The sequence below is a fragment of the Condylostylus longicornis genome, unplaced genomic scaffold, assembly GCF_029603195.1.
Source record: "Condylostylus longicornis isolate FDR11 unplaced genomic scaffold, ASM2960319v2 ptg000256l, whole genome shotgun sequence".
NCBI classification, from domain to species: Eukaryota; Metazoa; Arthropoda; class Insecta; order Diptera; family Dolichopodidae; genus Condylostylus; species Condylostylus longicornis.
In genome coordinates this window covers 28620-44629 of record NW_026578221.1, presented here as the reverse complement: position 1 = coordinate 44629, position 16010 = coordinate 28620, and the positions used below count along the sequence as shown (strand labels likewise).

Here is a 16010-nt window from a genome sequence, read left to right as displayed (position 1 = left end):
GTGTAATTTTATATAATGTCGCACTCTCTTTGTATCATTCAAAGGGAACGGACGGATTAATTAAGTGTTTTCCTCATAGTTATATTATAAATATTCAGTATTTTTTGAGAATTAAAAAATATATAAAATAGGTGAATTAATGATTAATTTGATATTATCTTTTAATTTAATAATATTAAACGTCAAGGTTATAATTTGAAGTTACAATAAAAAATTTATAATTAATAATAAATTAAGAAAAAAAATGTAAAAATGCGTTTAAAGAAAAATGCATGTAGTGATGCAACCCAAAACTTAAAAAGAAAGAATGAATTTTCTGTGTTTGAATCAGATGCAAATATGAAATTTTCTAAGGTGGATAATAAGAATAAAAAGAAGAAAACTAAAAATGAGTTAAAAAGTGAGAATTCTGTGTTAAAATGTGAAATCAATAGTTTAAAGCAAATTAATTAATAATTTAAATAAAAAAAATTAAATTTAAATTAATAATTTAAATAAAAAAATTAATAACGTCATGGTAAACTTTGAGTCTAATAATGCTGGTAATGCTGCCATTGTTAAATCAACTTTTGTTTCAGATGAACGGTATTTAGAAAGAGATGTTGATATAGAACATCAACTTAATACTCACAATTTAATACCTAATACTAACGCAAATACTAACACAAGCAATGAAAACAAGAATGAAAATAATATACATAGCATTGAAAGCTCCAATAATAAAAATATACAAAATAGTGAAATTTTAAAAAAAAATAATTCAAAAATACAAAAACATTAACCAATAAGTAATTAGAAGTAATTCTGAAAATTCTAACAATAATATTTTGTTAATACCAACAAAAAATTTATATCTACTTCTGATGTACAGTATTTAGAAAGATACAATTATATTGAATATATAATTAAATGACAATAGTTTCATACCTAACTTAAATTGTAATATTAATGATGGTAATGATATAGAAAATAATATGCACACTCAAAATGTAAACTTGGAAAATAATGATGGGAGTATCGAACTCTGTAATAAGGACTAAATATGGAAGATAACAGCAATAGTAACCATTTTGATGGCAACAATAGTAACTGTAATAATACAAATAAAAATGTAAATGCTAATAACATTAAAGAAAGCAAATTCCACCAATAAACTTTACCGATCAAGACCCCAATGATATTTTCGAGTTATTGTTACATAAGCTTAAATTAAATAAAAACGAATTTTATGTTAAAAAAATTACTCAAAATAAATTTTCTATATTTATTTATTTTTTTTTTATTTATTCATTCGCCTTATTTTTCATATAAAATTTTAAGACTAAATAGTTAACAAATATATAGATAACTTAATAATAAAATAAAATGAAAAAGATGGCCCTTTCTATTGCAGTTAAAAGACAAGTGACGAATTGCCATATTACAAATTTAAATTTAATTACAATGGATCACAAAGAAACCTAACCAAGTAATAAAAAATTCAAAAATCCCAAAAAAAATCAAAATATCTATAACTATCACTTATCTTTCTAGATAAAAATCTATATAAAAATAGATAAAAAATTATAAAAATTTATAATTTACTTATGATAAAAATATAAAAATAAAATTTACAATTTCAAATAGTTTATACATTTCAAAAGTTATTTGATTATACACTTCAAAAGTTATTAACACAATAAATTTTAATCAAATCTTTATTCAAATATAATCTTTGGAATCACTAGATTGTGCATCAAACAAATTTAGCTCAATAAAAGCTCAATTCTTTGGGGTCGAAATAAGATAACCATTTCTTAAGAGTTACTTAAGAAATATTGATTATAAAATAATCATTTCTTAAAAAAACTGACAAACTTCTAACTCTTCTAAGATCCAATGGCAGTAAATTGAATACTTTTAGCGCAATCGAGATATAGAAATGAGAAAAATGACAAAGTCTCGCTCTTGGAACAACTGCCATATTTATGTTATTATATTTTGTAATAGTTTGAGTATTTTAAAAAATTTAGAAATATGTAAGATTTAATAGAAGCAAACTCCTTCTGAAGAAAAATTAAAAACATTCTTGTTAAAAGATTTACATATAAGTTAGAATGAAAACAATGTGAAAAAATATTTAAATGATGTAGATAATCAGTCAGTTGAATTTGTGAAAGTGATTAGGTTTTCTACTCCTAATTCTATTAAAGAAATTATTGCCAATTTTTTTAGTACAAATTAGTCCCACCAATAAAATATCCGATTTTCATAATATAAAATATCTGAATAATCAAGTAGTGTAATGATATAAGATAAATAAAGATGAGATTTTGCAATGTAGGAGGTATACCAAAGGTTTGAACACGCGACTCCAAACTGTAAACTAGAGTATAAATGTGTTAAATGTAAAAGTCATTATGGACCGGGTGAATGCAATATTTATAAGACAAAAGCTAGAAAGCAGCAATTGTGTTGTACTATGTGTGATAATAGTGGTCACGAGAGCCTCATATAGGGGATGTCCTGAATACATTAAGTTAAACGATTAATTCAGTTGATATCAAATATTCAACCCAATTTCGTAAATTGTTACATAAATCCTAATAAATAATTCGCTCAATTATTTATGGCGGAAAGTAATACAATTGAATCTAACGCAAAAGACAACCAATTTGACTTAAGCAATGTTAAAGCAATTTTAGATATGATATGCAAAAAATTAAACACTATAGAGGAGGGAATTAACGGCAATTACAAACGAATTATACATATTTTACGGGATTTATATGGATATTCCAAATAGTGACCTTAAAATTATAAGTTTGAACGTTAATTCTACAGATCCATTCAAAAGGAATATTATCTTAGAAAATTTGTAGAGAATATTCGTGCAGATATTATTTTACTGAATAAAACAAATCTTGAAAAAAATAGGAAGTTAACAATAGAAGGTTATTTTATGATAAAAAACTATCTAAATAGAGAAATAGGTTATAGAGTTACAGCAATATTAATTAAAAACCGTTTAGCATATGATTCTATTAATACTCTAAGAAAATTCAAATTTAAATTTATAGATGCAACTGCAATTTCCCTAAAGTTAAAAAATTGTAAACATTTAATTTATGTTTCGCTGTGCGCTTCATATAATAGTTCAAATTTGTTTGAAAAAGAACTTACTTGCATTTTCAAAACATTAAACTTGGATAAATTACATAATTATTGCTTGTATTGTCGAAGGAAATTTCAATGCGAAACATACAGATTAGAGTAACGTAATAAATAATTATAGGGGAATAATATTTAAATCATAGTTAGACGCTAATAGTATTACGTATAAATCTCGATCATATTAGGGTATGGATCCTACGTACCCAAGATGCGGATTTTTTTAGATCTTTGTATAGCTGATAGTAGAATAAATTTTAAGAATAGATACATTTATATTTGATAGTGATCATAGGGGAATTAGTTTTACACGAGGAATTTATTTATGTTCATATGACAAAGGGCATGATTATGATTTTAACAGGGTTAATTGGGAAAAATTTAGAAACAAATTAGATATGAAATATGATTTAATCAAAAATAGTGATACATCTTTTGTTCCAAATAACAGAAATTTAAGTAACGCAGAAATAGATAATAATTTCACAAAACTGGACACTATTAGCTCGGTAATAGAGAATCAAATCCTTAATAAATAATGTACAGTCACTAATTAAACAGGGCAATAAATAAATTTTGGAAAAACAAAATTAAGAAAATAGTTCCATCGAGAATAAGCAGTAGATAAAAATCGGGTTGATATATTATTAGAAAACGATATTAATTCAAACGAATTATCAATAGAAAAAAAAGGATGTAATATAAAAAATAGTATTCAAGTAGCAAATATACTTAGCACTTTTCTTAAAAGTAGATATCTAATGTACAGAATTTGTAGAGAGAAGTAAAGAATTTTGAAGAAGGTTCATCGGCACTGCGTCATGTTGTTATATTCAGAGATAAGTCAGATCAATTAAATGAAGAAGATACAGTAAATAATTATTTTATTACAAAGGATTATTACAGGATATTATTAAAGGATATTTTTGCAAAACTAAAAAACAAAAAATCTTCAAGAATAGATAAAGTTCCTAATATAATTTTAAAGCAATTTTCTGAAAAAATTATTAAAGCTTATGCTGTTAATAATATTTTGAATAACTGTTACTTCCCAGATCAGTGGAAAACGGCAAAAATAGTTGCAATAAATAGCCTGACAAGGATCCAACGAATCCTGATCATTATAGGCCTATAGGCTTGACATCGAGCATCAGTAAGATTTTTGAAAAAGTTGTACAAAAACCGATTTTCAAATACGTAGATATTCATGCAATACTAAGTGATTTTCAGTTTGACCTCAGACCAAAACATTTCACTCTCCCTGCTATTAATAAATTGGTGTCAGACGTTGATTGGTATGTAAATGATAGACAATGTATTGGTGTACTATTAATAAATTTGTAATTATAACACAATGTGTTGGTGTACTATTAATATGGGTTTCCAAAATATCTAATAAAGTTAATAAAAAGTATGATTACAGGAAAAAAAGTTTTAAGTTGAAATCAATGGTACTAAATCAAGCAAAATATTTAAGATTTAAAACGGTTTGAAATAGGGAACAGGTTGCTCTCCTCTTCTTTTTATGTTACACATTAACGACTTACGGAAACTTTTAAATGGAGCGCAATTGATCTTGTCTACAAAATTTTCAATTGCATTCGCAGATGATATAATTTATGTGGCGAATAAAAAACTTGAACAAATAGAGACAGAATTGCAGGAAATATTTAACGTAGTTCAATGCTATATTAGCTCTTGGAAATTAAGAATTAATTTTAGCAAATGTGACCTTATTTTATTTAGAAATATTTTAAGAAAATGTCATTCTACGGTCCAAAAATGTTGGAAACAATTTCATATTAAGGCTAGTGATGGGACGAATATCTTGCCTTCTAAATTCGTGCGATATTTAAGTATTTACCTGCAACGTAATATGAATTATAATTTACTTGTAGTAAAGCAAAAGAAAAAGTTAGAAAGACATTTTTTATTGCAAAGAGATTTATTCGCAATCATTTCGATAGAAGAAATCATATGCAGGGTAATTCTTTGATATGTCACTCGATATTCCAAAATGAAAAATATCTTAGAAATTCTTTACGTGCGGGGTTCATTCCCCCAGAAACTTTCCCTCTTCTGGTTAGTGGTAGTTTCTTCCAAAATGAAAATAAAATTTCAGTTTTTTACCATATATGCCGGAGGGCAACGGATAAAAAAATTCTTTTTGATCCTGCAGATATACCAAATGAAACTATTAGATATAGTACGGATATTTCATTGGTAGATTTAAATAAAAATGTAAATGGCACGAATATTGGTGGTTATTTACAAATTTAAGATTTTTTGGGCCTAAAGGATTATTCAGAGGGTTATGTATGAATCTAAAATTTAATTGACACGATTTATCCAAATTATAAAGTTTACTGTGGAATAAGTTTCGTTTTTTTGATTCGAATTTATTGCTAAACATATTTATTGTTTTTTAAAACAAAATTTATTAAATAAACTAAATAAGAAACATATTTTCACAAGATTTGTAAAATTTTTTAAAGAGTTAGAACAAAATTTATACACATGATATGTTAGTATAAAAACCACAAGAAATTGAAGCAAAATAAATAACTCAAGATTTTCAACGAAATCCAGTTGTAAATCCTGTCAGTCTAGTGAACACATTTTTCAAATGTCTAGCACTTATCAACCTGTATAAACCCATATTTTTCAAACATATATTGTATATGAAAAACTTTTATGTAACAATAATATCCATATATTATTTTTTTTCGTTATTTTAATTTTTTGTTGAATATACACAAGAAAGGCTCTGAAGTCAAAAAGCTTGTACAATATAATATATGTAGATATGTAGCGAAATAGAAATTGCACAAACAAAAAATATAAAATAATGCAAGAACTTGAAACTAAGAATTCAATAAAAATTTTTTTCACCCATTATTATTTTTCTATTTATCCATACATGTTTCCCAACACATTCTTAAAGAATTTGTCAAACGTCTATTTTACAAACAAAAGTTGAAGCGACCTTACATTTTCTTACTACTTAAATAGGGGTAAAAATTGAAGCACTTTGTTATTTCAAAATGAATTTTTTTTTACTTACTCAAGCTTCTTTCCGAAGCTTCTCTACTCGATGCTCCTCCGCGAGCCATAATAGCAGCTATTGAAAAATCAGTCGCACCCGTCGACGCTGTTGATTTTGATGCCGCTATATTGCCATTACAATGATTTTGTGTTCCTAATAACATTTTCATCCAAAATTCAATTTTGAAAACTAAATTTTCTTTTAGGTTTTGGTTATTATAAACCAAAAATTTTACTTTATTTTTTTGTTTTTAACTTCAACTATTTATTATAACCTTTTATACATTTTGTTTTGCTTAGCTTAATTTGATATAATTTTATCGCATTTATTTTTTTTTACATATTTTAAGAATTTGTACTTAACATTTTTTTAACACTAACATTTATATTAAAAAATCTTCAGTGAAAAAGCACAATTTTTAATACGCGGCGGAAATTTTGACAAGTATTAATAACTTATTTACGTTTATTAAAATTTTAATTTTTATTTCAACTTTTTGTTTTCAAAAAAAAATACTTATGTATATGCGCACAAAATATATTTAACTATGTTTACAAATAATATGTATGTATATATAAATATGTATATTTACAATGTAAGCGTTTTATTATGTCGATATATTTTGTACATATATTTATGGGCATGTGTAAAACCAATTACTAAACATTGAATATTTAAACATTTTCAATTATTTACGTAAGCATTTATATTACTCTATCACATAAATAACACTCGCGTGCTATATTTCATACATTTTTTATTAAACATATTGAGCATTCTCATTTTATTAAAAAACAAAAAAATTTACTACAAAATCTAAACCTGAAAGAAAAAGCCGAGTTTTTCTTATTAAACCAAACAACAGACGCCGTATACACTACCCTTAAAGAATGTAATATGAACTGAAATAAAAATTACGGCACAACCTAATAACACAACAAGAAATAGTTAATAAAGCAACATTGCAAAACGAAATAAAAATCATACACAGCTATGGATATACGTATATGTACAAAGTACGTATATGTGAAATCATTAACTTTACCGTTCAAATTCCCAACACACACAAAATTTAACACAATTGTATCTGCATTCATATAATATACTTATGTTGGAAAATACTCCTCATCATAAAAATGTCTATTCATTATAATATTATTTTTGTAGGAATGACTTTGTCTGTTTTTGGTTGAAAGTGATGACAAACGAAATAATTGAAATAATTTGGAAACTATGTATTTCTTCCGTTTATTTTGATTTACACACTCATACAAATCAATTGAAATTTTTATTCTTTATTATAAGAACTTTAAAACCAGTAGAAAGGGAGCAAAGCCAGGAGTAAAATTTCTTTTAAAGAGATATTTACCAACACACGCACATTCATGTATATAGTCGTATGTAGTACCACACCCTATATGTATGTTACTAGTTGAGTAAAAATATAGTTGAAACATTTATGCACAAAACAAAGATTCGAAATAAAATTTTGAATAAGCAATGGACACCAAAGGCAACTCCCTTTTTTCTTTTATGCCTATATACCTACATATATAATAACTTATACTTTGAGGTATATTTGAAATACTTTTGCAATTTGTTTTAGAAAAACAAATTGTAAAAATAAGAAGTTTAATATATATACAAATACGAGTTCCTATTACGAGGCGTAATTATCATAAAATTTATATCCCTGGGATTTTGTAGAAAAGACAATATGTAGGGACATTTGTTTATTTAATTAGAGTAACATACTGATATGTATATCTCCATATGTATGTATACGAAAAAATTAAAAAAAAGTGAAATCATATCAAAGTACAAAAAGTGCGTAATACTTTGGATTATGTCTTTTACGACAAACTGGCATTTTAAAAAACTACCTATAAATTATCAAGCAAAAACAGTTGCAGCTACTAAATCTCCTAAAAAAATTCGTATTTAAATTACATTTACATATTGTGTAAACGACAAAATTATTGAAATCAATCGAAAATTTCAATTATTAAAGCGCAGTGGCTCAGCATAAACCACGCCTTTCTATTTGTATATGCATATGAAAGTATGTATGTTATCTACGTTAAGCATGTAAATAAGAAAAACCAAAGAATTGTGATTTAGATTGATAAAATAAAGAAAGCTTTTATTTTCCGTGGTGAGTAAAGCTATTTATTGGATATTCATTTGTAAAAAGTGGGGATGTTATGTTAAACGTATGCATGTGTGTGCATACATATGTATGTATTGGGGTATGCACGGTAAATGAAGAATATTGCATTTGATGTCAAACATAGCATTTTCATTACACTATATAGAATTCTTCCGTTATCATTTCGTTTTTAAGATATTCTCTCTTGTTTTTTGCAAAAATATCTATGTATGTATAAAGAAAAGACGCACGATGTCTAGTCGTCCTATTCCTGTTTTTTCATCTACAGTTTTTTCAGAAATTCGTAGATACCTAACGACATTTGCATTATTCAATTGTATAATTATTAAAGTAGGTAATGTAGTATGAAAAGTGTGGATAAAATAAACAGCTGTGTTTTAAACCTACACACATGTAAACTTAAGCAATATTTCGGTAAAGATTTTTGTTTTGAATGTTTCTTTTAAAGATTGCGTAAAATTCAGTAACATCAAAACTAAGTTGCCGTTAGTATTAAGTCGATATCTAATTAAATGTAATTGTATATCCCACAATTAATTTGAAAAATTCCACTAAATAAAGGAAAAATACATTTAGAAAAACAAATCAGTTAGTACAGCTAAAGTAATGGGTTATGTTTAAAATATTGTGTGGGAAATTTAGTAATTTCTTTATTTTGCTGAAATCCTAATAATAACGTATAACATTTTATACAATTTATAGCAAGAATATTTATTTACAAAACAACAATAGCATTAAAAAATGAATATAAGAAATATTGCTGGCATTAGCAAGAATATTATCTAGCAAGTTATTGAAGGATGATGAGATCATTGTGTTATAACGTCCGTAACGCAAGCCCAGATCAGAAACATCAGATTCAGTTAAACTGTTTTTCCCAAACTTTATGACAGATTTTGAAAACGATCCAGTTTGAAAGCATAAAAAATGTCATAATTAAGTTATTTAATATGAAAAGTAAAGACATTTAGCGTAAGTTCAAAAGGAAAATTTGATTTCTTATTCCAAAATATAGAATTGGTTCCAAACCTTAAAAAGCGATTTCAATTATTCAACTTCATTCTGCAGCTTCATCAATGCGGAATTTTTGATAATTGTTTAAAATTTTATATTATAGCCATTTTTGATATCAGTTTTCTACAATATCAAAATCTATATGCAGAAAATAAACCTTTGACAAAGGAATAAATTTGAAGCTAAAGCAGTAAGTTATATAAGTTATAAGTTCTTGTTCAAAAATTTCAAAAACTCAATTTTTTTGTAATTTTAACAGTATATGCTCCAATCCTCGCGTCAACTTGACAAAGTGAAAATAGAAAAGAAAAATAAGAGAAAAGAAACAGATAGAGATATAATTTTTCAAAGTCCTAAAAAGATACAAAAAGAGATATAATTTTTCAAAGTTAAAAGTTTTGAAAAATAGTTAAAAAACTGAAATAATATTAAAATAATTTAGAAGTATTAACTTTTAGGAGTGATTTTTAGGAGTGATGCTTATTTGTGGTTATCTTTAATCACTTTGCAACATTTATTTTCGTTAATATTCGATTTTTTTATTTTCTTAAAATTTAGTATTCAAACTATTCTAGCTCAAGTTTGAAAAATGTTTTATGCACTTAATAAAATAAAAAATTTCTAAGACTTAAAAAAATAATACCGGTTGAATTTCCTTCTATTTTCTTGAGATCACTGTTATCATATATCGGTTTTTACCCTATTTTAAAAAAAGCACCATACAAACTATAAACTTAATAAATTTAATAAAAAACTTTTAAATCGGCATCTAACGAAAGACATAATAAAATTAAATAACTTTCAATTTACAATATGAGACATTCTGCCACGTCACGTTATATTAACGAATAAAAATCTGATGTGGTCAGCGCATAGCCAACCGCAATGTATATTGTCTACTTAAGTAAAAGTGTTACAGAATAATATAAAAATGTCTGATAAATACTTCTTATCAAATTGAGGACATTAGTAAGCTTATACATAACATAGAAAAATGTAAACTTGGCTCATAGTAGAGTTTCGCTTTGTGCTACCCGAATTCCCTGAAATGCTCGTCCGTTAGTTTCGGTAACAACCAGAACTCAAATATCAAATTTCAAGAAATTCCACCAATTCGTTCCGTAGAAATGGTGAAAAATTTAAAATCGGCTCGCAGATCAGTTTTTCAGCCTTGATCTTTCCACAAAATTTATACTTATGTCATTGTTTTTGTACGACGAATTTAAATATTAAATTTTAATGAGACCGATTGATTATTTCTTTTTATATACGCAAAAATGTATATGTGGCTCATAGTAAATGCCCGTTGCTGTTTGGAGGTTTCGCGGACGGTCGAGCTAAGCTTATATATGAAATTTCAAGTAAATCAGTTAAATATTTTCTTCAAAATGGTCAAAAATATAAAACAGTTAGCGGGCCTGTTTTAAAGTGCAGTTTCCGAGCACAAACAAAAAGGTTTATAGCCGAGGCCTGACATATCCCAAACGTTGATCAATCCGTGTCATGGTCGAAATAGATGTACATATAAAATTTCATCAAAATGGGTTCAGCCGAACTTGAGATACACTCGTACACAGACCGACAGGTTGCTTCAATAATGCGCTTACGACGTAAACTTTACAAAGTAATTCACATTCCAAGAAGTTTAGTAAAAGCTCTTGACATTGTACACGCTTTTCTTATACACCAATTAAATAACCAATTATATAAACCAGCATATATTTTCAGAAATAGAGTGCTAGTTACTGAGTTTTTTTCTAAAATGCACCATAAAAGTGCCATGTTTTTAATGATGTGGTAACGTTTGTTAAAAATTAAATTCAAACAAACGTCAAAATATGTATTAATATTGTAAATATTATGCGATGTTTTTAATAATATAGTAACGTTTGTTGAAAAAAAACATTATTGCACAGAACTTTAAATTGAAATTTTCAAACAACCGTCAAAGTATGTATTAAAATTGAAAAAATTGTATTCTAAAATGTATCAATAGCTTTAACAGTTTTTTTTTTACAATGTAAAGGTATAGAAGGCTCTGAGGCGGTACTACAATCGTATTAATGCCGTACTTAAACTTTTTATAAAGCATTATTGAAGTCACGGTTTATTTACACTTCCCTACCATTGAGAAGTGCATTCCCACCGAAAACTCGATATGCAAAATTTGTTGCTATCATATAACCTACCTCTTATATACAAAATACGGTCGGTAAAACATAAACATTGTTTATGACTGTATTTAAGATAGCGTAGCTGTCCTGTTGTTTGCCATTTTTAATGCGAAAGAGTTTAATTATACATCCAAAATTAGATAAGGCCTGAATAGTATCTTGAGGTATTTTTAGACGATAATATGGTCACGTAAAATATAGCTCACAAGTCAAATTTTTATGCGCCTCAGATATATACAGTCGCATGCTTTACTTGTGTTAAACGGAATAATAAACAAAAGGGAAAATTAATTTTTAGAACATGCAGTGGTAGAACCACTCCCTAAAATATTCAAAAGAAAGCGAAAACGCGTTTGCTTTATATGAATTGCTTTATTGGGATCCTTTAGTTGAAAAACATGCAGGAGTATTTTTTTTTCAAATGTTTCTATATTTGGGAAAGAAACAAATCATAATTTTGTAAAGTTTTAGTATATCCTTTATTTATTTTTATGATTATTTTATTATACTTACATAAATTAGTAATAAAAATAAGTATTTATTATACAATATATTAAATAATATATAAAATATATTATATTTTTTTAATTTTAAATTAACAAATATTGTATTCTTAAAAATTTTATTTCAAAATGATACATGAGTTTAATAAGACAATATACAAAAAGGAAACAAAAGTGTACATACTATATAGAACTTTGTTTTAAAAAAATTTTCCGGAAAAGCGACGGAGCTACATATGTACTAATTTCCTTTTTTTTAATTTATTAACAAATATTAAACAAAACTCAGTATTCGATAATTTGTTAAAGTTTAAATTTAGGTTAAATATATGTAGATCTCTAAATAATGAAGTGTCAACAGACGTTTTGTATTAAAATTTCAACTAAATTGAGGACAATTGATATTGAAAAAAAAACCTAATTTTACCACTCGAATTCATATCACCCATTTTTTTCAAATAGGTATAATTGTAGGTTTACATACATAATTAGAAGTGTTACATTTTTAGAGTGTTATATACATAGGCCACTAAAAAGTCACCCGAAAAGTTAATACATGGAAAGTATATATTCTTCTATTATCAAAAGGTTACTGTAAAATAACATTAAACCTCTGAGTAATGCTATAAGAATATAAAAATGAGGTATTATTTATGAATTTCTCGACATAGTTGTTATTACACAAAAATTGTATTACAATTTGCATTGCAATTTATTTCTGGTTAATTTATAGTATTATCATATTTCAGATTATAATTTTAGTTGATTAAATTGAATTTAATCAGTAAATAAGAGTTCGAAATTGATCATTAATGTAAGTTTTATTTCAAAATATGTTTTTGTATAGAAACCAAATTTTCAAAAATTATGATAGATTTACTTCAAACTTAAGGTGATTTAGAAAGGTAAACAATAACATATACCATTAGTTGAAGGTCGAAAATGGGTAAAACTTTTGTTCTGAGGTAGGTGCGAAATCTCAAGGGTTTTCGAGATACAGGGATTTTAACGAAATTTCTGGTTATTTAAGCTTTTTTGATTATAACTTCCGTTCCGAAAAAGATAGGGGCTTCAAACAAACAGTTTCTGAAAGGTCTAGTAAAGGACTTAAAATAAACACCTTACTTGATTATATATTTTGTGTACTTTCGGAATGCCAATTATTCGAACTTTAGGAAAAAACCAATTTTTCCTTTTTTTATTTTTTCAGTTTTTTCTAACCAGGTAATTTCGTTCGAAATTTTTTGAAACTTTGAAATTTTTTCTACAGAATTTTGGACACTTTGTCAAACCTTAATTTTAGTCACTAAGTGTTGAGAAATCTTTCATGATACAGAAAATATAGCACGAAAACCATTTCTTTGTCAAGATTTTAAGGGCCCCAATAAAATGTAAAAAAACCAAAAAATCATCATTATTTTTTATTTTTATTGATTTTAAAAGCTACATTTATCATCTACTATCATTACCGACCGTATTGTGTATACAATAGGTAGGTTATGTGGTGGCAGCAAACTTTGCATATCGAGTTTTCGGTGGAAATGCACTTCTCCATAGTAGGGAAGTGTAAGTAAACTATTTTTAGCAACCTGTCGGTCCGTCGGTCTGTCGGTTTGCGTGTGCACGCGTGTATCTCAAGTTCGCCTGAACCGATTTTAATGAAATTTTATATGCAAGTTTATTTCGACCATGGCACGTATTAATCAACTTTTGGGATATATCAGGCCTCGGGAACTGCACTTTTTTGCGGGCCTGTTTTACATTTTTGACCATTTTGAAGAAAATATCCAATCGATTTACTTGAAATTTCATATATAAGCTTTGCTCGACCGTTCGCGAAAACTCCTATGTTTTGGAAAAATTATATACATTTTTGTGTATATAAAGAGAAATAATCAACCGATTTCATTGAAATTTAATATTTGAATTCCCCGTATTAAAACAATGAATATGTAAAATTTTTTGGAAATATCAAAAAGATTTGCGGGCCGATTTTACATTTTTCACCATATCTACGGAACGAATTGAAGGAATTTCTTGAAATTTTATATTTGAGTTTTGGTTATTACCGAAACTAACTGGTGGGAATTTCAGGGAATTTGGGTAGCACAAAGCGAAACTCTACTAAGAGCCAAATTTACATTTTTCTATGTATGTTAACTATAAGCGTACTAATGCCCTAAAAATTGGAAAGAAGTATTTAAAAGACATTTTTATAATATTCCGTAACACTTTCACTTAACTAGACAATACACAATGCGGTCGGTTATGTGCTGACCACATCAGATTTTTTAATACATTATGATTCTAAAAAACCGTTAACACTTTTAAGAATCGTTATTTTGATAAAAAATCTGAAATTTATTATTTTTATTGAAATACAATAAATTATAGAGAAAAATCACTAGTTCAGAATTTTTTCGGAACTTTTCTCTACAAGTAAACTTTTTAGAGATGCTGCGAGCAAAACAAGTGACAGAAGGTTTGCTGGAGTGCTAAAAGGTCCACTTGTTCTCATTCACTCATTCTGAGAGCTAACCTCTTGGTCAACAAGCTCTGTATATTAAATTTACTTCTGTTTATTTCCCTTGTGGAATCCCTGAACAGTTTGAGCAATTGAGTATTTGTAGCAAAAAATTGTAAAATAGTAAAACCATGGGGAATTTTTTCTAAAATTTACATATTTCAATAAAAATATTAAAAATCCGACTTTCATCAAAATAACAGTTCTTAAGAATGTTATTAGAGTGATATTGCAATAAAAAATCAATGATAGGAGATAACTACATCTTTTAAAAGCAATAAAATCAACAATAGTGAAATTTTTTGGCTTTTTAGATTTTATTAGGGCTCTTAAAATCTTGACACAGAAATGGTTTTCGCGGTATATCTTCTGTACCATAAAAGACTTCTCAACACTTAGTGACTAAAATTAAGGTTCGAGAAAGTGGCCAAAATTCTGTAAAAAAAAATTTCAAAGTTTCAAAAAATTTCGAACGAAATTACCTGATTAGAAAAAACTGGAAAAATAAAAAAAGGCGAAAATATGATTTTCCAAACTGATTGGTATTCCGAAAGTACACAAAATACATAATCAAGTAAGGTGTTTATTTTAAGTCCTTTACTAGACCTTTTAGAATCTGTTTTTTTGAAGCCTCTATCTTTTTCAGAACGGAAGTTATAATCAAAAAAGCTTAGATAACTAGAAATTTCGTGAAAATTCGTTAAGATCCCTGTATCTCGGAAACCCTTGAGATTTCGCACCTACTCTGGAGCAAAAATTTTACCCATTTTCGACCCTCTAACCAATGATATATGTTGTTGCACACCTTTCTGAATCATACTGTATAAAAGTAGTGATATAAAATTCGTAGGTTACAAGAACAGTCTTGTTTTAGAACTTAACGCTAGTGGAAGTGCATATATTTTTGAATTTTTTCATTCAAAATACTGAATTATAAATGAAGTGAATTTAAAAGTACATTATTCAATTAAATTGAATATGATTTTTTTATGAATATAATAAAAAATAAAATTATTATTAAACTTAATAAAACTTTGTTTTTGAAATACATATATTTTTTATATTAATGGTCTATCCTTAAAAAGTCAGTATTTGGAGAAGCTTCTTCCAATTTTTTGGGTAAGTCATGTTATGTACATATTATTCAAATATATTCTTTGTCGCAAGTGTTTTTTTTTTGGAAAAAATGTAGAAAAACTTTTTAGAAATGGAAAAAGACAATGTAAGTTATTTCATGAATATTTTTTTAGTTTTATACTTGAATATTATGCATATGCATAAGTATTTTTTTTTTACTTTCAATAGAAGTCTACCAAGTTGAGTATTTTATCTGACGACTGCAATGAAACTTCTGCTCTATGAAATTTAAGTTTAAACACAACAAAAAAGTCTGCATTTTCCTCATAATTCGGTATACAGTTTCATATTT

The 16010-nt window shown here is 26.6% G+C and overlaps 1 protein-coding gene across 1 annotated transcript in view; it reads right to left on the bottom strand.

Moving 5' to 3' along the window:
- The window catches only part of LOC129616634 (T-box protein H15-like), a gene marked incomplete at its 3' end in the record, with an annotated part of 109764 nt that extends 103339 nt beyond the window's left edge, over positions 1–6425 (bottom strand). The window contains exon 1 of the mRNA XM_055532256.1: positions 6215–6425. Within this exon, the coding sequence (XP_055388231.1) occupies positions 6215–6365 (151 nt within the window). The remainder of the gene's footprint in view (positions 1–6214) is intronic.
- Positions 6426–16010: the final 9585 nt, after the last annotated feature.